Source organism: Thermobia domestica, chromosome 13 (assembly GCF_964235325.1).
Source record: "Thermobia domestica chromosome 13, izTheDome1.hap1.1, whole genome shotgun sequence".
Lineage (NCBI taxonomy): Eukaryota > Metazoa > Arthropoda > Insecta > Zygentoma > Lepismatidae > Thermobia > Thermobia domestica.
In genome coordinates, this window is record NC_137466.1 from 71,062,264 (window position 1) to 71,087,086 (window position 24,823).

The following is a 24,823-nucleotide window of genomic DNA, read 5'->3' on the forward strand; positions in this document are numbered from 1 at the left end:
AGCTTTTTCATACCTTTTGTTTTTAAAATGAGGTGTCTTAAAAGAAGTTCAATTAGTTTGTATTTTGGTGTGCGATATGGAATTGTTTCTTTGTTATGTGTATGTGTCTTCTTGCCCTAATGCTTATAAATGCCGTGTTTTGAGTATGGGCATATTTAGGGGTTGTCTGCTGTAGGGGTGTACCTTTCCGAGTGTTTGCAACACCCCAACGTCGAGTGGGAGACCGGAGTTTTCACGCAAGAAATTGTTAATATCCTCATTCGGTTTTTGAGCATTTTCGTGTATAATTCTCTTTAATACAACATAAAGGCATATTTTTTCAGAAAGTTCTTGACAGGGGATGAAAGTCTCTCCGTATCCCCTCCAACCGCGGTACTATAGAGAAACTCTCCAATGGTTTTGTCATTATGTAAATAGAAATGCAATCTTTTAGGCAACACCCTCACAGCATTTCAACATTTAGATAGCTGGTATGACGAGTCAAAATCGTAATGTAAACATACCGCCTCTGCTTTTTTTCCCACTTGGAACACTATCCTAACATAATTGATGTTGAACTGTCATTAATATTTTGGAGCAGTTATCCTCTTTTAGAAGATTAGTTACTACTCTGTGCAATAATTGGCAGCGGTCACTTTCTGATCACTGCACTTCCTGAAAATACTTGTGTGATACGTCAGTGGATTCCAATATATTTTCTTAATCGCCGAAGGGAGAACAGTTACTCTCTACTACTTTGGACTCAGAAGGTGCATAATGATTAACAAATACCTGTTCATGCATTACTGCTTCTGAGACTGCTGGATACTGAACACAGATCGCACAACCTAGTCTTTTTTTTCAGGCATTGACCCCAAAAGAAATAAATAATAACAATAAATAAAACCAATATATATAAGAGGTGGAGATAGCATTGAACGCATTACAGGAGTTCATATTCGATCATGAACTGTATCTCCGTGTTTTGTGTAGACTCAATACCAAAAAGGAACACTAAACTTCAATAAATAAATATATTAGAGATCTGACTAAGAAGACTAACCTATTATCTAAGATGAACTTCCGGAAAGAGGAGAGAATTCATGCGTGCTAAGCCTTATAAGCAATACTGTGTTACCTTCAACGCCTATCTCCTGTTTGCGAGCAACTATTTATATATTCAATAGTTATACTAGTATCGTTACCCAGATTGTCTTGAAATACTGAACAAATGCAACACTTATTCGTTCAGGAATCTTGCTACTCAAAACTTTAACTAGCCATGTCACACAATAATCAAAATCCGGGTTTAGAAGATGGTGATCGTGTTCGGAACAAAACAAAAATCGAAGAGAAAATAGAATCTACAAGAAACGTTGACAATTGTAACTAACTCTTGGCCAGCGTACGCACCAGGATTCAGACATTCACAGTGTGAAATTATGATGCAATTAAAACCGGTTAAGACGTTACAGCGAGCTGCTAGCGTGTTTGCTGTTTCATTCTGGTTCTTTGAATATTGATATAATATTAAAGAAAAATATTCGTATTTATACAAAAAAAAAAACTTTCTCCCTTAGTTGTATAGCTATGTGAAGTTTGACATGATTTTCGTATTCAGTAAAAATCCGCTGTTACAATAATTCACAATTCAGTTGAACTTTTGAATGAATCTTCGTAGGTGCAGCAACTAAATGCGAGGAGTGATCAAAAAGTAACGTTATAAAGCCTGCAGTGAAACGTGCATATATATTATTTTATACAGCCAGCAGATAGTACATACATTAGATTATTTTTCGGCATAGTCTTCATATCGATTGAGGCACTTGTCGCATCGGTGGGATGAGTTTGAAGATTTCCTGCTAGTAAAAATCCTGTCTCTGCTTGTTCAGTCACATTGTCATGAAGTGTTTCGCCTCCTCGTCCGAAGCGAAGCGAGGGCTTCCAAACGACATTCCCAGTTCTGTCATCAGAGGCTGTAACGTGATCTTCCTGTTATCTTGAATCAGCTCCTCTACGCGAGTTGTGTTCAAATCTGTTAATGCCGTGCTGAATCGGCCACTGCATTCCTCGTCAGTGACGTTTTCCCTACCAGCCGGAAACTTTCGACGCCATTCTGCGACATACTGACGAAACATTACAGTCTTTCTGTAAACCTCTACTAGATGCTGGTGAATTTCAGCAGCGGTTATTTGTTTAGCCCACAGAAATCGAATAACTGAGTGGACTTCTTCGCGAGACCAGTTTTCCAAATGAGTTGCTATTTGTGTTTACTTAGGTGGCTGAAGCTGCACAATTGCCAGCTCCATGTATCACAATTACGTACACTCTCCATCCCTCTATAACAGACGAAACTCCAGAAATATCGGCGTTGTAACCTTAGTTTCTGATCCTCCCTTGTAGTATTTCGTCTTGGATCGGAAGATATATATATATTTTTTTTTCGTGTGCTTTTTACTCCAGACAGAGAAAGCAAATGTGCACTCAGCACTGAAAGCATATAGGAAGTGATAAAATAGAAGACCATAAGGAGTTATATATCTATGCTCACTTTTATTAAAGACCAAATACAAATATTGGAAGCAAATCTTGTTTCACACAACATAACGATTACGGCCTTTATTATCCATAATTACAGCATTCCTTTATACAAAACAGTAATAAGATTATTACAACAGAAATCAAGCACTTTAAGACAATGAAACTGCAAAACTTTTACTTTATACATGAACCCAGTGAAGTCACTTTTTCTTAAAAAGACACTATTAACTAATGTAGACACAGGGGCGGATCCAGGGGGGCGATCGCCTCCCTCCCAGAAAAGGAAACTTTCTTATTTTATATATAAATAAACCCATCCATAAAAAGGTTGTAGCTCTTAAAAGTAGCTCTAAGTAGAAGTAGTACTACCGACCGCTTCCCCAGAAGTCCATCCTGATCCGCTCTTGTGTAGACATAATGACAAATTCTGAATAATTTTATTCTAAGAGCACTATAAACAAAGACAAACATTTCATATTTTTAGTGTTTTCTTTTCTGTACAATATTATACTGAAATATTCTACACAGAGACTAATTATATACTCATTGACCTGTTAGCAGTGGCAGTGAAACGGCAGAGCTGCTAAAAGAATCCTAATCGAATCGAGTTTTATAATTTGAAGCTCTTCAAATGTATAACGAGGCTGTTATTGCTGCCCCTGCTTGTTACGTCAAAACAAACGTTATGCGAAATTGAGGATTAGTTATGACCAGAAGGATTAAATAAATTATTATTATCAAACAGTGGCGGATGTAGCCTGGGGCCGGATGACCTACGCTTTTTAATAACAAAAATAATTAAAGCTATTATTTACATACTTTGAAAGTTTAAACTCATGATATACCTTTCATATTCACCCAATCTGGCTGCCTGGCCCCTGGATTCTGGCTGCCCCCAGTTTTTACGTCTAGATCCGCCACTGTAATCAATTGAGTGATGTTTTACATGTAGTATGAACTCCCAGTTTAAATACAAATTAACCTGAAAACAGCATTGACGATTGTGAATTTTTGTGGTGACACGACACACTTTTAGAAAGTACTGCAGGTGCGAAATAACCCTTGAAATTTAAAACGAAAGAAAGAAAAAAAATACTTTAACATATTAAGAGTACACGATACATGGAATGTATAGAAGAATACAAATGCCTATGAAATCCCGAAAATTTGTTCCTATACTGAGCAACAACTTTCCTTTTGTAAGATTTGAAACCAATATATTGAATGCAATGGTTGAAAAAGTTGTACAGAAAGTCCCTGAGTTAGTACATTCAACATTCATAAGTTCATACTCCCGCAAGAAATTTTCTATATAAGTAAAATTTACGAACGGTATTTATTTCTAAAGTTAAGATGTAGTATTATAGTTCTAAATTACATTTAGAGCGCGCCCACTTCACGTGAAGTTATTTCCTCCGACGTCGCTATTGCTGCATTTGATCACTTGGGCTTGATGAACTTGGTAATTAACTGTTCTTGGAATTGTTATTATACTAATTCTTTTTTCTATCATCGGTGTTGTAACGCTATAAGGTGTTGTACCCTATTTTTAAACCGTGTTATGTAATTGAGTTTTTGCATTGTAGTATTGTATTTTTATGAATATTTTGATTTTCATACATATTTGCCGCAAGTCTTAGGTTATTGTAAATATTCTACTTACGCAAAAAAAACCTGGAACAATCTATTTATGCAAGTCGAGAACTGACTGTATCTTTGTTAACATTCTAGTCTGATTCCACAGTTTATGGAGCTATAATTATTCCATATATAATACACAGTTCATGCTGTTTTCAGTATCCTCTAACATCTAAAATATGTTTTATCTATCATTCGTTAGTTTTGCGTACAATTTTCCCTTGTAACATAATACCAGAAAGAAAAAAGAATCTTCAGGTTTCTCCATAGAGAGTGATATGTATGTTGCGTTGACAAATATTTATCTTAGCATTCGTTTGAATGCAATTCCCTGAGGTTGTAAATAAATGTACAGAACAACTGTAAAGTTACTAAACTAAGTACCACAGACACAATTGATGTCACTATCTATGTGATTCCAGCAACTAGCGCGTTGCCAAACGAATAGTCATGGCAGAATGCTAATACCAAAACAGGTAATGCCTATACGTGTGCAAAAACGCTAAATATACCGTAATGAAAACCTCAAAAGGAAATCAATATACTGTCCTGTTTAGATCTTACAATTACATAGCCTCCGATGTCAAATAGGATAGAACTCAAGGCTCATTAGCAAAAAATTCATGAGCACTAAAATCAAAACTTAAGCAAAACATAGCCATTATGTTCATAACCCGTTCATTGTACTTTTCTTAAATATTTAGGTTGAGAAACATTGCCGTAGCTTTAGCTGTGCTCAAAATAGTTATTCGGGATTTCAGTATGCATTACACAAGTCATGGAATGTATACGAAGCTTATACTGATCATAAGGTACTTTATATAGAATAAAGTAAAAACTTTTTCATTATGTTGTCACACACCTTCGATAACTTAAATCATCTAGTAGCATTACTATTAGAAACAGCGCAGTGGCTTTGTAATGACTTTAAGTATCCAAGAAAGAAAACTGAAAAAAGAAAGTTCAAAGCCTTTACCTAAATGAACAGAACTTTTTTTTGTAACCATGCGCATATTTTAGGCAATTTCTATCGTGTAATGAGCTACCAATAAGTTCTAAATCAACAAAAGATGCACTTGGATTTTTGTCCAGCTTAAAAATTGTTTAAACACTTTCGGAAAATACGTTTGCGCATGTTATAAATGCACTTTTCAGAATTTAACAGGACAAAAATGAGAATAACGAATAGTGTGTGTCTAAAAATTAGTGTTAGTAATGAGCAGAAATAAGGAAAGCAGAAATGAAATAAACATAGAAATAACTCCACACATTTATATAAATATATTGTCATAACCCTCAAGACCTTTCTGTTGATATTTAGCAGATTTAGTTATAATTCTGTTGAGCGATTTTCTTCTACTGTGAGATTATTTCTTTCACCTACATCCTCGGTGAATGAAATGGAAACATAGATCCATGTATTTCAGTTGTCTTCTGGAGTTCTACCGGTACGAAGTTCCTGCAAAATTAAGAATAATATTTTAATGTATCTGCTTAGTTAATTAATTGAAAGGTAACTTAACAGGTAACTTAAATCGTTTTCGATGTATAAGGGGAAAAATAGTCGGTTACAGGGTGAGCCAAGATAAAGTGACGCTAAACCAAATGATAAACATATGAACTACAAGGCGATATTTTACAAATAGATCAAAGACAAAAGATGTATTTTTATACGTTCCTTTGTTTCTGCAAGTACTGCTGGAAGTATTGAGTGCCATATTCCAGGTTCAGGTTTCCGATTCAGTGTAACTTGCTGTAGCTCGTTCCATTGAATGTTAACGATGGCGTTGCGTATGTTTTGTTACTGTGCGTCAATGATTCGTGATTTTTTGCGGAATACCTTATTTTCAGGTTGTCCCACAAATAAAAGTCATAGCTGGATAGATCAAGAGTCCTTGTGGGCCATAGATCTTTCGAGAAATTTCTGTCAAGTATGAAAATTGCTTTTTTAAAGGTGGCATTTGCTGTCATGGAAATACGGAAAAAGTCGTTCGTCTGGCGTCAGGAAGGACTCAAAATATCGTCAGTGTAGCGCGCTGAGTTTACTGTGTCCGAAGAAAATAGATCTAATGATGCTTGTCCCCGAGACAGCACACTACACTCCAATCTTTACATTATATAGCGGTTGCTCGAATATTCGTTATGGGTTTTCGATACCAATATTGCGCGTTTTGCAAATTAACGGGGCCATTCAAGGGAAACCCTTAGAAATTATGGATTATGCATTTCTGGGCTGTCAGCATCTATGGCAATTTTAACCCATCCCGTATGAGAGATGACGCCCCTTGAACACACTGCTCGAGGAAATGGGGAAGAAAGAAAGCGGTCTGGAATCTTTTACTTTTCTATTTGCCTGGTGTGAATGAAAAAAATCTAGGAAAAAATTCACGCAAGATGGGTGAACTGAAAAGACTTTTACAGCTTTCCTACCAAGTGTCCCCACTGGAGGTGGAGCCTCGTCTGTCATGAAGTAGGGTTTAGAATTAAAAAAACTTTTTTTTTTTTAATTTCCTGCAGTAGCCGTGTGCAATACAGTACATGTTTAGCATGGCCTACTGGCTTCCAACTCCATATCTTGTATGATTTCAGGTTAAGGTCCTTCAGGATGCACTCCTATGTTGTTCGCGACACTTCCGTCAGCTGAGACAGTCACCTTGTTAACTTAGTGGGGCTCTGCAGCATCCATTGACGAATACCTTCCTTCTGCGTCTCGGTATTTTTCCAACATAGGTATTCTTGCTTCTCATCAAGCACGGATCATGTACGCTCAAACTTCTTTATGGGTTTGTATATGGATGAATGGCGGGTGAATCATAGATAAACTCGGCACGTATTTTTCTTATATTTCTTTCACTGATCTGGCTATAAGTAATAAATATTACTTTACGACGAATAACATGACCTCCTTCGTCAGCGGCATATCTGTGTCTACACTGAAATTGACTTTATTTCGACTGATTTTCCTTCACAACTGCAGGTCAAGTTTTCCCTTCTTTCCACCCAAGATAAGTTGTCTTCTTTCTCTGTTCGCGGTAAATGAAATACAAAATATTGTTGGGCGTCGCTACGTCGAATACACTAACACTTTCCATAACACTGATTTCAGTTAAATGCTCTATTGTGAGTGCCGTAGTTCAATGATATGCAACAGAACCGCCCGCGGACTATGTCATCGACTAAGCCTATCTGAAAGTGGCCCAAGTGAAGCTGCCACCACTATTGATATGCAGAAGACATAGATAGCGTCGGAGAATCCGCCGACATAGCGTGTACTGTGGATATCCGTTCTCTGTGTCGTAACCAACTGTCTATCATGCCATTCATAAAATGGTACATTTCGAGGCTCATAAGGCGAATATGCGTGCACTGAAAATCAAACATGTCATGTAATGGAAAATCAACCACAGAAAGCATACGAGCACAACCTGCGAGAGATTGGTAGAAGTTCGTAGCCACTGTAGGCAATGCATAGATATATCTGACCAATCTGAAATATTAGTTGTGTACAGAAGTGTGGACGAAGCAATCTCATTCGTTAGTGTACCGAAAGTTATCTACCCGATTTCATGTTGTGACGATATTGTTGCAGAAGCAAACTACAGTTTTTTGGGTTGCCAAAAAGGTGAAAAGCAACTATGTGTATTATCAGGAACATGCTTTGATGGATATTTACGATGAAATGTCCATACTGTATGGAGTGGAGACCAACCAGCTGTGGAACTGTATCAGAACAAGACGTTCAGTTGCATAGCCAAATCTTCGCTGGCCAGGTGGATGGAAACTAGGACCGGAATTCGTGCTATTCATTTCACCGACATTCAGTGAAGATTCTCGATGCCAATTCAATGAACTACTGTTCCTTTGGTTTTCTGCAACAACGTCTTTCTTCTTTTAAGGTTATTAAAGTGAAATACACCTGCAAAGAAATTTTCTTCAGTGGAAAGTGCGCTATCTGATCAATGGTTTGAGAGTATTGGTCGTGACATAGGACATAGCCCATGATAGAGGGGTGGGCTGTCAAAAGTAAGTGAACATTTCCAGTATTCTTTGTGGAGGCCTATTAGCTTCTGCGTTCGTTACTGCAATGTGTCCAATTGTGGTCATTTAATCTGCTTTCTTAAATATTATGTTAACAGTAGATGTCAATGTAAGTGAGTTAAGTACGTAACATAGTAAATGAACAAGAGGTGAAGTTTAAAGAGAAGTTTCAATTAATATTCATTTTTTACATACAACTAAAATACTGCAATACTAAACTGTTTAACAATCCAGGTAAGAATTCACTGATAAATAAATAATATTAGTAAGTGATTTAAAAAGAATTGTTTAATAAACACTTGAAAAAATTAGTTTTAGTTTTAGAAAAGTTTTGCGAAAAGGGATACTGGAGGCATGGGACAAAATTAGTACAATAATTTACTGATCACACATGTGAAATTACTTTATGTCGATGCAGAACCTAGCCCCAACCCTAAGGAAATCTGAATAACCCTCCTGACTATAGGTCACCTAATTCAGGCCAAAATCTATTGTTTACTTTCAAAAAAAGTTTTTATTAGTTATGAACTTCAAGCTACTCCTTCTATGATCCGAAAATATTTCCACCAGTACAGAACAATTCTACAGAAGTAGAAGCCTTGTACTATGACATTTCTTGATAAAGGAGTGCTACGAGGGACACTAGGAAAGTGTTGAGACATGGATCTGTAGGTATGCAAAACTTTATTATAGCTATTACATTTTTCAAAGTATTCTTCATGAATCTCCACACGAAGTCTCATCCTTCTGAAGTAATTCTGGAAGCATTGGCACCAGTCTGCTTCGGGCACTGCAATAACTGCTCTGTATAAGCATTGACAGCACCTTCAGGGGAAAGAAATCTACGTATACGAAGTTTATCCTTCATCGTAAGGAACAAGAAAAAGTCACATAGTGGGTGGGGTCATGATTATAGTGTGGGTGGCTAAGAAGTTTAGCACGCCTGTCTTCAATGAATTCAACGGTGATGCTCACTGAATGAGTAGATGAATTGTTATAGTGCAGCTTGATTTTCTGCAGGCCAGTTCTTGGTCGTCTCTCCTGGATTTTCTGGAACACTACTAGAAGACAAACTTTATGTACCATCTCGCTGTAACTATTCGTTGATTTTACAAAGGAATTGTAGCTACGTGTTCATTCGGTGACAAAAATGTTGCCACCATTTTCTTTCAAACACTTTTGTCCGTTTGACTTTCATGGGTGCTTTTTCACCAGGAAACAACCACACAGATGATTGGCGCTTTGTTTCGGGATCAAATTAATATATTTATGTTTTGTTACCAGTAACCTATGTCTGACACCCTCCTTGAATCACCATTGTTAAATTTCTGGAGCATGTCTTGACACCATTCGACACGAGTTTGCTTCTGAGCACCTGTCAAGTTGTGGAGCACCCAACGTGACAAAACCTTCCTCACACGCAGGTATTTGTGTAAAATGTTTGAAACACTCGGCAAACTAATACCAAGGGCACACTCAATGTCACTGTAGATCACACGCGCATCTTCCCTGATCATCATCTCCATAGCATCAATGTTTCTTCCGTGACAGCTGTGGACGGCCTCCCACTGCTCCTCTCATTATCCAGCGAGGCCCGAACCCGTTTGAATTCAATATACTAGCGAAAAACTGTTGCACGTGATAGTGTACTGTCCTCAAATGCAGTAGATAAACGTTCAAGGCACTATGATCCATTTAAACTATATTTTGGTCCTACTAAATCGTCGCACGAAAATCTCTCCTTTCCAACTCCATGGCTGAAACTCAACTAATGACAAATGCAGCGACTACGCAACACTGCTCTTCCTAACGAGACCAGCTCGTTACGAAACTGGCTGAGTTCACTTGTAAAGAAGGGGAGTTCCTTTCAAGAGAAAAAAGTTTTCACTTCCTGCGTTCCAGTTGTCCATATCTCAAAACTTCCCAGTGTCTCGTATTTTTACAAATTCCCTCTTCCAAACGAAGGAAATTGCGAAAATACGCTAACAACTTGCTAAATACAAAAATTACGGTTAATAGTTGAGAATATCAAAATAAAAGAAACACAAAAGTTTTATTTCATATTTCTTTAAGAAATTAACGAAATTCCTACTTTGATCTACCAGACAATAAAGGAACATGTTTCATCGTTTTGTACCTATAAAATGAACGAATGCCAAGCAACGCGTTCCCTCCGGACAGGGGTTCAAAGTTAAAAATCAGTGCTTATAGGTAATGGGGTAAAAATAATTATATAAAAATATGATAATAACAAAACAATATGAATGCTCTAATACATAGGGTTCGAATCAACGGGGGGATGAAGGGAATTTGCTCTCTCTTCTAGTAATTTCCTCGGTACAAGTTCTTCCTTGCCAAGGAAATATTCCCCATTTCCTATATATGTATCTTACTCCTCTGTGTAAAAAGAATGGATGTACCGGTATACCTGTAAATGTCCCCTCTTGCTCGTAAAAGAAAGCTTGATTCGAGTGCTGCTAATACGAGTATGTTTCCTTTTAAAACTCGTATGTAGAACGTTTACTTAAATAAATAAATCAATGAAATAACATGTTCTTACCCTGCTTCTCTTTTCTCCATACTTCGACCAGAAAGTAACCTGTGTCTTCGTGCGACGTCCGGTTTGTTGGTTGAAGATATGGCAGGAATCGAATGGAGGGCAGTATAAGTGTAAACTAACTGCTCTGTCTACGTTGCTAGTATTTTCTACTCGGTGTAGTCCTAACGAATCTGGTAATAAAATAATAAAAGAAAATAATAATATAAATATACGTTTTTATTGTATAGTTACGACCAAAATTGGACAACTGTGAAAAATTTTACACAGTACAGTACAGTATAAAAAATGTATAAATATATGTAAATTAAGAAAATGGAGACTTTTAGTTGGTCTAAAGTTATTTATAAAGGAAATGTATTAATATATCACTCCCAAATTAAGTTTACAAATAATGCATGATTAGTTACTATATTGTAAAATCCCACGTGGTATTGTATACAGACAATACTCTGGGTATACAGACAATACAGACTCTACGCTTGTGTTTAGAAACACCATTACATGGTTTTACGACATTGTACTACGCACCATCATGGATTTACTATAGGCAGCAGACGACGAATCTCTGGCTCCACCTACGAAGCACATGATGACATCGGAGCAGCAGCGCCACCGCCACCCTGGAGGCCTATAAATTCGGCAACAACCAGCGTACCAGTACCGGGAGAGAGGGAACTTCACAGACAGAGAAGAGTTAATGTGCAGGGGAGTAGCGGATTTGAACTTCAAGAAGTGAAGAAAGAAGAACTTCAATGAAGAGTAGCATCAAGCAAGAAAATAGACGTTCCGGGAAGACCTTACTGTGTTAACAAGGAATTGCCGTGAAAAACAAAGGATTATTTTTGCTTTGCAAAAGAGGTACTCTTATACAAAATAAAGATTTCTTTCATAACACACCACTTCCTGGAGAAATAGGCATTGTTTTCCGTCGGCTGGACCTCCTATTGTGTATCAAGATTCTCTCTGGCTATGTAGGTTGTACAGCCTTTGGGCAGTCGGCTGACAGGAACAGAAATGCTCTCTCTTTGAGATAGCATTAGAGTGGCATATTACACATAAATTAGAGAAATCTAATCCTGCAAAACTCGTACTCAAACTCAACTTAGAAGACCGGCCCTTTCCAGAGCCATGCCGAGACTACGAAAGAAGACTCCAACAAGACGACCGTATGAGGAAGAAGTGATCCAGCCAGACGTAGATATCTTTAGGAAGATTGCTCTCGTGACTATTCTGAGAGTGTACTCATTATATAGGGAACGAGACATAACCAGAGTCATACAAAGCAAGATACACAGAAGCGAATTTCAGCTGGAACATCTGCAGGACCACGATTATAATGTGTACTTCAGATCAGAAGTGTCGAAAGACATATTTCTGAAGATTTTTTTCAACGCAGAACCTGTCACAACCTTTGGTTTGCTCTCAAAAATTGTGGACAATCGCAGTAACACCCAACATAGACAAGCTCCTCAATTGCTTGAACCTGAACTAGAAGTAACCACACAGGAAGAGAATCCGCATCACACACAGGTGAAGAAACCACGCTCCGGCTCTTATGAGGGCCACTCTAACATGCAAGTGAAAAACCAAAACACTCAAGTGTAGAAACCACAGACAAGAGAGAAATCTGGCTCTTATGAGAACCATGATGAAACATCCCCACTCAAACAAAGGAACCCCAGAAAAGGCATACAAAGCAACCACAGTGAAGAAAATGACTTCCAGGTTGTGAAGAGAAGAAACAAAAGAGAAGAGAAAGAAAACCAAAACCAAACTGCAAAACCCAGCCACACAGAAGAGAGAGAAACGATTGCAAGAGACCACATACACTTGTGTTATTAAAGGTGTACTTAGTTCAGCAGATATCTCCCAAATCAAAGCAGCCCTTATGGATGAAAACATCCACTTTACAAACCTTATCTTATCCAAACAACAAAGGGACCAGCACTGATGCTTAGACTGTTCTCCAAACACGCAGAAAATGTAAACCGCCTCATTACATATGGACTGAAAATACAAGGAAGACACTACAAAATAGAGAACTCAAAACTGCAACCAAACCGATGCCCATCTGGAATTGTTACCAGTACGGACATCGCCGCCTACAGTTCACAAAACAGTGTGTATGCTTCCTGTTTAGTGACACACACAAAGAAGACTGCGGAAACCCAATAAAGAAAAACTTCTGTGCAACATGCAAAACTTCGACCCACAGAACAGGAAGCAGCAATTGCCTATCCGACCAAAGGCTCTCAATCAACAAAAATATAAAAGCGTCACCATAGAAGAAGTTAGTCAAACCAACGGTGCTGATGGCTCTTTTTAGGCACAGGACAGTGAACAGGAAAAGTCTAAATCAGATACAAACTAAAAGGATCATCCGGCTCCAACAAAAGACCATATTAAGGACGCAATAGAAACAGCAACGAACAACAACATAACTTGGATCACCTCAGTACTGGCCATCTCCACCCCACCAAATGAGCACCAAAGAATATTGGACGACATCCAAATAGCCACCAAAAAGGTTTTTGGTAAAATAATAAATGCTCTCAGAACAACAACTGGAAAAATTCAGATAACCAAGCCAACATATGCTCAGAAAATCAAACAAGTGGAAAACCAAAAACAGCTGTACCACCAGATGCAACAATCAAACAGAGCTACCAGGAAGTCAGGCCTCAAGCAACACGCAGAAGTAGCAGCGGAGAAGAAAGCAAGGGGAGGAAGTAGCTGCAGCCTGCAGACCGCTGACGACTAAAAACACAGAAAATGGACAACGCAAATAGATAAATTGCATGTTCAAAAAATAACACATATCCCCACTAATAATATACCTCCCAAATACAGACTACACAGATTTGTATGATATTAATATATAATTTAACAGATAACTTATTACTAGAGACAAGTTTACATGGATTTTTGCTACCCTTCACTTGTGGTTTTGTTATTTAAATACTAAAGCATGCAGCATGACCGATTAAGAGAATTTTTCTTGGTTTGGAGATTTTTTTTTTTTATCTCACTATCAAAACAAATAAACCTTCTCTCGCGATTTCCTGTCATCTTGTTTACCCTTCTTTCTATCTATCTTACACTTTAGCTACAGATCCGCGTGTAAATGTCTAGTGAATAAATAGAAACCGCGACATACATCCACTGACAGCAGCTTTAGTTTACTAACAGCATGGAGGAGAGACATGTAGAATGTTGGTTGATGTCTTACTCACTATCCAGGGCGAGGGCTTTCCCGACGGGCATTCTTACTTTTAATGTTTCTGTTTCTGGACCAGTACCAGTTCTCTCTCCTACCTCCCCTACTTGCTACGGAGCATTAGGATAACCTAACCCCAAAACTTCTAGTCTGCCACAGAACTCTTGGCTATTCCTTCCCTCCTGCCTTAGCCTGCTTCGATGCTCTGTTGGGAATCCTTCCACAGTTGCTTAGCCTGTTACGGGGCCCTGTGACTACTAACCTCCTCACTGCTTGCCACGGAGCATTGGGGATTCCTTCGCCACTCTGCTTAGCCTGCCACGAGGCCATGTAAAGACCCTGTTCACGTCCTCACGGTCAAGGACTCCCTAATTTCAACTTGATAATTTAGAGAAAACAACTTTGTAGTAGTTTTTGTAAATATTGTATAATGTAATGAATCACATTCTTAGCGCAGAAGAAGCCAAACAGCAGACTCAAAGTGCCAATTTCTTTGATTCTCGGTCAATTTGTACATTTTCACTTTTCTTTGTTTCTCCAAAAGTCGTAGTACAGTCTAATGATCAACGCTTAGTTTCCCTGCAACCTCTCGTCTCATTTTCCGCGAATCTGTTTTGGTAATCACCTTCAAATTGTATTCGTCAACACCCAAACGACGTTTGTGATCTATCTTATCCTCCAGGCTTAAGTCATTACGACCGAATTTTCTGAACCAACCTCCCATATATTATTTGCTCACATTATCTTAATTTAAATCTCACTTTCATTACTGTTTCGAATTCTTGATCTTCCTCTGCGATCAAATTTAAATACAATGCAGTGGGTTTTGCAAAAAATTTGTTTTGGCTTCCTATCGTCTTAAGCATGAAAGTAGATGAATGTACACTCATGTCCAAAATTATTGCCGCATGTCTATAAATATGTTGGTATAGGAATATAATTTGATGACGAATTCGCCCGGTATTTCTTATAATGTTAGTATGTGTATAATCGGCAAAGACATGTATGTGGCAAATTTCATGTCAAAAGAGCAGTAATAAGAACAATAAAACGAAAATAAAATTTTCTCGTCTATTTAGCAATATTTTATTTTACTCATTCTAATTTTTGTATTTATAATTCTTTTCCCATGAAATTTACCACAAATATACATTTCCCGATTATACACACAATATCAGTATTAAAAATATCCTGCAAAATATTTATCAAATTATATTCTTACAAGACGACAGTTATAGATATGCGACAATAATTTTGGACATGAGTGTACAAATATATTTCCTATGACGTATATATCTGCAAAGTGCTAAACATAATATTTCGCAGGGTATTAATAAGGCCATCATGTTTTATGGCCACTAGTATGTGTCAAAGTAAAAATTCCCGAATTCCTTCATTAATTTTGTGCAACTCAATCCATTAGCACATGGAAATATCCTATTTGTTATGGAGTCCGTCAGAAAATTATATCCTTGTGAGCCTCCAGGTAAATGGTCACTTTATTTCCGTCTCGCGAGTCATGCTGGATTCAGTCACGGAACGCCACTGTTTGGATTGAAGTTTAACGGATCTTTCAACATTGAAGTTACACAACCTGCAGCTCAACGTGGGATATGACTCACATGAAAACCCACCGAAAATCGAACTCCCATGAGACGACATTAACATTAACCATAAAGAGGAAGCCAAAGATCGTATTAATTCCTAATGGTATAGAAGTTTGTATAATGAATATTTCATGCGATTTCGAATATCATCTTCCAACACGTCAACAGAACGTTCACCATTTCTAAGCTATACATACCATTTATATAACACACCTCATTCGTGCTCAGTTGATTCCTGCATGTTTCACGAAGTTCTTGATCTTCTTCGGATTCATTGGGAAAGTCAAATCGAATCTCGCTTAGACCACCTTGCAGAACCTATGGAAAAGTATTCAAATAAATACAAAAGTCTGTTTTCTGTGTTAATATCATTTATAAACATTTCTATGACTTTATTGAATTGTACTTCGATATTTACAGAGCAGATACAGAATTCCGTTTGAAGTACGAAATTATGTCTCAATAACGAAACCAAGCTGCAAATGTAACTAAATGTCTTAAGGACACATGTACCGTACGTGCAACATACGAATCCCACATTGTCACAACTAGAGATCGGATTCCTATAACCTAAAATCTTTGAAAATAGCCATGCATTTATGTCCTACAAATGGCAGAATATTACCTAAAAAACAGATTTATTTGGGGCTGCAAGAGTGCAGGGAAAATGCTGCTTGAGTTGTACTTCAATCAATATTATAATAATATACTAATGAACATGGGCGGCGATTCGGGGGGGGGGGCAAAATGGGGCAGTTTCCCCCCACTTTTTTGGAATTACCCATTAATGTATATAGTTTCATTTGGAAATATAAAGTTTTGTAGGTATTATTGGTTCATAGAATAAAAGTGGTGCCATAAAATATTTGTCGTTCTATTAGTACGTATTGGTTGTCTTCCCGTGGAATTAAGAAAGCTACAGGTATTGCGTTTGAACTGCCACCAAAAATGGTCCAAAAATTAACCTATTGGAGCGCCACAATTCGAGCTTAGTTTCATTTCTTCTTGTAATTGATCGATATGTTAGTCAGCCGCTCTGGAACTAATTGAGATAACATTTCGCAAGAAAAGAAGTCCTTTACAAGTTATTCTTTAATTGTACAAAAATCGACAGTTCCTAAAATGTATTTTCTTCTTTCTAATAATAATATTTTGATTTGATTTTATCAGTTTAACATCCTATTCAGCAGCGAAGTTATATGAGACGTGGACTTAATGATCAACGTGGTGTCCGAACCACGTAAGCTCCCCCCGGGAATCGAGCCCGGGTCTCCCACGTCTAAGGCGCGTACGCTAACCGCTTAGCCACGGAGGAGCTCAGTAAGGAATATTAATTTTGCAGTGTAATATACGAGTTTAGGGGATGTACATATACAGGTTTGTATATTCAATTAAATTAGTGAATTCAGCATAATTCTAGGTTTTAGGATTATTTTGTATAACTGAAATGTGGAGTGACTAAGTATTGCTGAGTTTTAATGTATTCCAAGAAAGTGAAAACTGTACTTAACGGTAGCGAACATGTTTCGGGAAGCTGTAAAAGTATTTCTTTAAATGTCGTAGCATATGCTTACAGTATTCACTGTCATTCTAAGAGTAATAACACATATAATAGCATTCGTGGAATTAAAAATATAAGTTGTTCATTAATTTCCAGTTCCAATATAACTTTTGCAAAACAAACCTCATTATTCATTACTATGATTAATTGATTAATATCATTCTTTCCAGCGGCGGCCGCTGAAGGGGAGCCAATGTGCCGTGGCACTACCACAAATAATACAAAAAAATAATATTTGCATCTTACTAAATAACAAACTTTTTTAATTTTATGCACAATACTTTACTTGCAACGTCATCACTGCTCACGAGAAGCTGGTTTGAGTCGCGCTCAGTGATTGAATGCGCTCAGAATTACTCGCACGCTAGCAGTAATATACAGTACATAGGCCTATCTGTACTCTGTTCGTGCCAAGTTCTCCCGTGCTCTCCCTACTGATCTAAAAATGGTTTGTGCGCATGCTCGTTAGTTGCAGAGCAGAAGGAAAGTACGGAGAAATAACTAGCGTTTTGTGCCACGATCGAAGGTGGCTCGAAGCGGGAGATTTGTTTCGTTTTATGTTTTGATGCTCTCGGAAAGAGGGCTTTGGTTTGGAGTTAAGTCGCTTGGAATTCTAACACGTGACTCCTCATTCACTTGTTCCTATTACAGTGTTTCCAAACTAGTTACTTATTACATATCAATATGTACCATCTAGATTTGACCCTCCCAAAAATTGATTTGGAGTTTATTTCGTTATTGTGTTGTCAACCCAGGTATGGTTCCCCCCTGATTGAAACATAAACACATTGTGCGCCTGAGTGTTTATGATGTTGAATGTGGTGTGTGTATGTAACTTGTCAATTATATATTTTTGCAAAGTTTTGATGCTGAGTATTTAAGTGTAGTGCTGTTTTCTTCTATCTCTAAATTTGTAACCACTTTCCGTGAAACCAGAACAATAGATTGTGATACATGCGGCAAATAATTTACTGAAATATCCGTTTTCATTCCTATCATATGACGACAAACTAACTGGAAGCAGGAAATTTAGGAAAGCAAATGCCTAATTTAAAATTATGTGTTAAGCAAGTGATCCGTAATAAGGAAAGATTTCATCAATTTAACATGAACATATATTTGAAAAACAGTTCGAATTTGTGGTTGTGATGTAGCCAATCCTTTATTTTGTTTTCCGTGTGTTGTTTGGGGGGGGGGGGATCGCAAGCTGTACAAAATCTGCTTTATGTTTATAATAAGTTTACTGTAGGCACAAACTTCTTTCTAAATAACTCTCTCTCTTTATATATATATATATATATATATATATATATATATTGTGTGTGTGTAAAAGTAATAAAATAATGTTATTTGTGCCATTACATGTCTTTTTTTTTTTTTTACGGATATGCGCTTATTTATTGTGTACGTTTTGGCACTACCATATCATATACTCACGAGCCGCCACTGATTCTTTCTGTTTATTTGTTTTGCAAATTTGTTATTAAATAGGCCCCTAATCTGATCACACGATTTTCCAGACAGATATTCATGAGCAAGGAATCAAATCTCTTCTTCCACCTTCGTTGTTTAAGAGTACAAAGGGCTAGTATCTACTTGCGTTGCTCTTGTCAATTTACTTAATAAAATATGAAACAAGATATACGGTATAACTGAAAAAGACAGTGTCCTAATAGTTATACAACCTTTCGTCAAACAAAGTGTTACAAGCAACCAGGAAAACTAACATTGATATCAAATATTCAGATCATGTCTTGCCCCCCCCCCACTTTTAACGTCCAACCGGCGCCACTGGTAATGAGAGACATGAAATGGTACTTATATTGGAGAGATTTCTCCTCCTTCGCAAGCAAATGCAGAAATGACGCTACTACTAGAAACTACACAACTTCACACTACGAAAGCAAACGACTTTAGGCACCTTGAAACTCAGTGATGCCAGGTTTTATGACAAAAATTCAGTGTTTATCAAATAACCGTCAAAACGGAAAAATATCCGTACCTTCAGTGTAAAGGCCATAAAAGATCGGCCTTATCATAAACGTACCAGTAATGATCTCATGGAGGTGGCCTGAAGAGAAATTCGTCCGAAGTTATATCGCAGATCGTGGATCGCTGTGTGTTCACAGTACTAGTTTCATCTCAAGCATGTTTAATGTCTCTCTGGCTGTAGATGAAAATATTTTTGCCGATATGCAACAAAGAAACTGGACTTTAGCTATCTTTGCATGGCAGAAGAAAGAGAGAGAGACAGAAGTTGAGGTGGTGATTTATTATTATTATTATTATTATTATTATTATTATTATTATTATTATTATTATTATTATTATTATTAAAGTGATTGAAGATACGCCAGGTGAACCACTTTGGACCCGTCACACTCATTGCTTCAAGCCCTGTTACACAAGATCAAATATTTCTAGTTTTAAAAAGTTCCAAATTACTTCGATGACCCTGGCAAATATATTTCTAAGTAATAAGTAAAATTCACCTAGAGTATGTTTTATATCACTTCAGGCCCAAATAATACCTAAAGATAAAATATGGTTCAAATATGCATTTATATGACCAACATAAACCATATTTTCGTGTTCACAAAAATCAGAAATATGTTTATATTTAATTAGACATATAAAATTATGCCAGGATAAAAATATGACATGTCATTCAAATTCAAGCCTTAGCCACAAGCTTCTTTCTTCATTCTGCGTAAATGTAGAGTTTTGAAAGAGAAGTGTCAAAATTCCTAATACTTGCAACCATTTCTAAGATGTTCGACCTTTGGATAACAGCAACAGCTCCAGGAAGCACTATACAAGATATGATTTGTATTCAAAGGAGGCAGTTAACAATTACGGATGTTCATGACAATTTGTGTAAAAATATTGAAGTAGTTTCTTGATTAGAACCCATAGTACTACCTTGCACCCTCAGTAATTATATAGAACATCAAGATGAGAGTGGAAAGTATACTCCAGTAATAAATTTCGTAACTTAGGTCATGAAAATAACGAATATTTCACAACCACTGCTGTGAATACAGATATACAGAATGCTGCAAGTATATGGATACGGCAAAGATCTGTTATACATAAATGTAATGCAACATGATGAAAGGGCTGGAACTTGTACTCTAGCTGAAGCTGAACCAATGCATAAATAAGTGAATTAAAACTTAAATACTCAAGGCTGCCAAACAGGTTCCATAAGAGCGTAAACATACTATGAAGAAACGTTAAAAATTTTTTAAAAGCCTCTTAACGAACATGGATAAGGACAATAGTAAGAATGCATCAGAAAACAATACTAGTAGAGGGTGGCCCATAATTATGTATATGATGTTCGACTGACTGTAGTATTTGTAATTCTGAACAAAAAGTTTCAATATGGCAACTCTGTGTAGCCTGAGAGTGGGGATAACGGTCAGTGGACTTATGTATGCCAGACAGAATGGCGAAACGGTGGGGCTGAACGAAACATCCCGGAACCGCTGGGTCGGTGGACGTGGTTCTATGGAGTGGCCAGCTCGATCTCCCGATTTAGATCATCTGTTTTTTTCTTAAGTGATTTAAAGGACAAAATATATTAACATTACATATGCAATTTGGCTGCAAAAAACGAAATTACTTTGAAAATTTACATAAATTCATAGAATTTAATGTAAAGCTTTTCCCTCTTCAGGACATAAAACTTTCAACAGAATACTCAAAAATCCGTTCGGCCTACCCTGATTTCATTCATTCTAGACGACTAAAGACCTACATGAGCTGTAGTGCCACACTTTTTATAATTCTTCAAAATTATTAGCATCTACCGAAAAATAATTTATCCGAAAATTAGGCATATACCAATAAATTGAAATTCTTAAACTGAAGAAAATAATAGGCGCCAATGTAAAAGCTGATGTACAGGGCTGTTATAAAGTTCTTGCTATAAAACAAACGCTTATAACTTATTTTAAAAAAAATAATGATATAGCAGTGAAATAAATGTTAAGATCTTTATTGAGACTCGCATTTTGTATCATCATCTATAGATACACTGCCGCCATCATCACCACACCTCCAGCACGGCTCCGTTGAAATCCATACAGTTCTGCAACCTCCGGCGCAATCCGTGAACGCTATTTCCTCTGGCGTAGTCCATTGACACGGCAAACCACATATTCACTTTCGGGCTGTCTCTTTCGTGCGTTTCATATTCATGAGGATTTTCTGTTCCCCAAACAAGACAGTTGTCCCTGTTTACCCTCCCTGGAACATGGAAAGTTGCTTCGTTTGAGAACATAAGTAACTGCAGATGTTCCCTTTCATCATCCAGTAGTTTCAGCATCAACCCACAGAATTCCTGTCTTGTGTCTTGATCTTCTCCTGTCAATTCATGCACAAATTTAATATTGTAGCGTTTGGCTTTCAAATGTTTACGCATTATCTTGCGCGTTGTTGACTGAGGGATTCTCAATTCCAGCGACCACCACAGAATCGATTTTCTTGGACTTCCATCCAGGCTGTCGGCAATCCTTCGCACGGTATTTGGGCTCAGTGGCGGCCGCACAAATACTTCCGGTAGCCAGAAACTTGCTGTGCCAATTCTTTATACTCGTGACATCAGGAGGTACAGTTTTATACACTCATCTGAAGTTTCAATCAATTAGTTTTATATTCAGTTTATATATATTTAACTATATATATACTAATATATATATAAATATATTAGTATATTTCAATAAATTACTGTAATTATCTTAGCATGCTTTCGTACATCATTTACATATTTACGGTTTCTATAGTTAAAACTAAAGGTGTAAATTACGGTGTAGTGACAGACGTTTTGGAAAACATATTTTTTCCAAGGTAATTTGTTTACATTTATTAACGGCATTATAGCTATCAGAATTTTAATATTATACCCCAATATTAAAGCACACAACAATATATTGTTGTCTTGAAAGAACATAATCGTATCCTAACATCACATTTCCTTGAAATTTGTTACTGATGAGTTAAGTAAATTTACTAATTCATGACGTTTGTGTATCACCATTTAAAGATCACAAACTACTTTAGATATAATCAGTTAGTTAACAGTGTAATTTGCTACATATACGTTACATAAATAGTAACTTGTTCCCAGCGAAATAAAGACTTAACTCGGACATATTTTTGGCAATGAACGACATCGGTAGTAATAGCGCCATGAAAGATTTTTTTTCGATTTTCTTTAAAACTATGCATAAAAGTCTTCCCACACATTATCATATTTAGTTCAGCTGATGTGATCTATCGACCTATATATGCCGCGTTCAGTGCATAAGAGAATCAAGTCCAGTTTTTTGGTCATTTTGGACATATTTCATCTTTAATATCTTTACCTGAAGCTCATTTCAGAGCTTAGAAAGATACATGTCCAGATATTATAAATTACTCATAATGTTAAAAAAATGTTTACTTTTCCATCTAATGCAATGTCTCTTGTTATTATAACTTTCGTGATTGGACTTTTGATTTTCTTGTGCTTTCAGCACTCGATGTATATGTTTTGTCTTTGGACAACATGTTAGTTAAATGGAAATTAAAAATTAAGAGTTAATGATAATTCTAGGCTATACCATACTATAAACTGTCATGTTACTAGTGTTATAATAAAGAAGTTAATGACAGTATATTGGTATGGCACAGCATCAATTTTTAATTAATAAAGAAAATTGTTTTCCAATCCTGAACATTTCCTATTGAAAAATCACAAATAGATATTTATCCATATTCTAGGATAAGAGAAGGATTGTCACTTACGTTAATACTTGGTAGAAGAGACCAGAAGATCCAATCTTTGATGAGCGAGAGATATCCATGTCAGCGCTTCAAATGATGGACAACTGCCTTGCCTCTCCACCGTACTGACTGGACTCTCGAAGCAAAGCTATGGCAGTCTTTTATATGAATCGTGTAACTGTGGTTAAATTACTCTTAATTTATATCTATTATGACCCACTCACCTACAGAAGTCACGTTAACATAAAATAATATTTAGAATTTTACTGTTAAAAACTTCTAGTCTCTTCTAACTCAAAGAACGTCAAGAAATAAATAAATCTCTGGTTTTTCAACCTGTATGAGAAAATATTTAAAAATATATATAACTTTTTTTCTTGACTGTGATTTTTACCACAATATATTTTTTTCTGTTGAACATTATGTATATTCTTTGCTGCTTTTAGAAATTGGCAGGAAAATAAAATGGAATCTTTAACACCTATGATTATGTTCTTTAAACTAAAGAATACGGTTGAGTAATGAAAGTGAATTATCATGAAAGAATTGGTGGAATGTGAATGTGGAAGAACTATGAGAAAAGTCATGAATTCGATTTTGTCCACCACAATTGTCAAATCTTCCACCAGGTACCTCTTCGATCGAACCAGGTACCCCTCACACTAAAGGTGAGCACTGAACCAACGAACCATAGGCGCCGACTTGAAGAAAATATTGGGGGAGCCAAAACAATGAATAAATATATAATCATATTCAGCCATTTTCTATCAACTGCTAGATAAAGGCCCCCTCCCCTCCAATCTCGGTCCACTGCATCTGCTCCGCTGCTAAATTCATGACCTTTATGTCTAAAGTCAAATTTGTCTAAAGGCATTAAAACAAATTCAAGTTCAAATTCAGGAAACTTCACTGCACCACACTGGTCTTCACTTGTCATATCAGTGTTGCCATAGTGTTGGTTGAAGCTTCAGTACTCTATTAAACACTGTTTTGAAAACGGCGCTTTCTATCGAATAAAAAGGCTGTTCCTAATGTTGAATTAAAGGCACGACAGGAATTCTTGCTACTCTTTGTTAATCTTTCCTCAACTGGATTATATTAGGGGGGCGAGGACCCCACCTTTAAATATTGGGGGGCCGAAAGTGTCCTGCCCTCCCCCCCTTCCTCCTCAAAGTTGGCGCCTATGCAACGAACCATCATGTCCCACGAAGGAAGAAATGCTAGAATTTATGGTAAGCATATGCTCGACACTTTCGAAAAATATAAAAATATAAATAGTACCAACTCCCGTATACACTCAGTCATTCATAAAATTGAAAGTGATAATACGATGGACTATAAAAATTTTAGGTGGGAATACGCCGTATATTCCCGTATACGCCCAGTTATATCCCTGATCGATGAGCTACCGTTGATTTAAATTTGGAAAATTTGAATCGAATTGTCCTCAATGTTGATATTAATAAATGTTGGTTGAGCAAACAAGGGGTCCACTTGTACCTACGTATCCTCTGTGGGATCTCTGATGGTTAAGACATACCTTCATAAAACAATGTGCGTCTGCGTGGTCGTGAATACTTGAGCCATGACCTTCTCCCCAGCAAAGAATCATCAAATTGAATTTTCCGTTTCCTTCATCTACGAGGTTCCTTGTATACCTGTAACGAAAAACACATTTTTTTCTTTAAAAAAGAAATCCTAAAAGACTACCAGATAGGTTATTAAATTATAATGTAGACTAGATAAGAGAACTGAACCTGGTGCTTAGCACCTGTGATGCTGCGGGTAACCAGGTAACTTTTTCACGACTTTTCTCTAGATTATGCAGGTCAGACTTCCTTCTCAAACCTGAAGACTCAGACAGAGCCAGTGACCAGACAGACTTGAAAGCAGAACAAAATAGCTCTGCA

General features: G+C 36.9%; 1 protein-coding gene across 1 annotated transcript in view; it reads right to left on the reverse strand.

Moving 5' to 3' along the window:
• Window positions 1–2,512: 2,512 nt before the first annotated feature.
• Window positions 2,513–24,823, reverse strand: part of LOC145668229 (cysteine dioxygenase type 1) — a 45,861-nt gene continuing 23,550 nt past the window's right edge. Inside the window, exons 2-5 of the mRNA XM_081735884.1 lie at window positions 24,454–24,571; window positions 15,778–15,898; window positions 10,757–10,926; window positions 2,513–5,617 (exon numbers count right to left, since the gene is read on the reverse strand). Of these exons, the coding sequence (XP_081592010.1) occupies window positions 5,582–5,617; window positions 10,757–10,926; window positions 15,778–15,898; window positions 24,454–24,571 (445 nt within the window). The 3' untranslated portion in view covers window positions 2,513–5,581. The remainder of the gene's footprint in view (window positions 5,618–10,756; window positions 10,927–15,777; window positions 15,899–24,453; window positions 24,572–24,823) is intronic.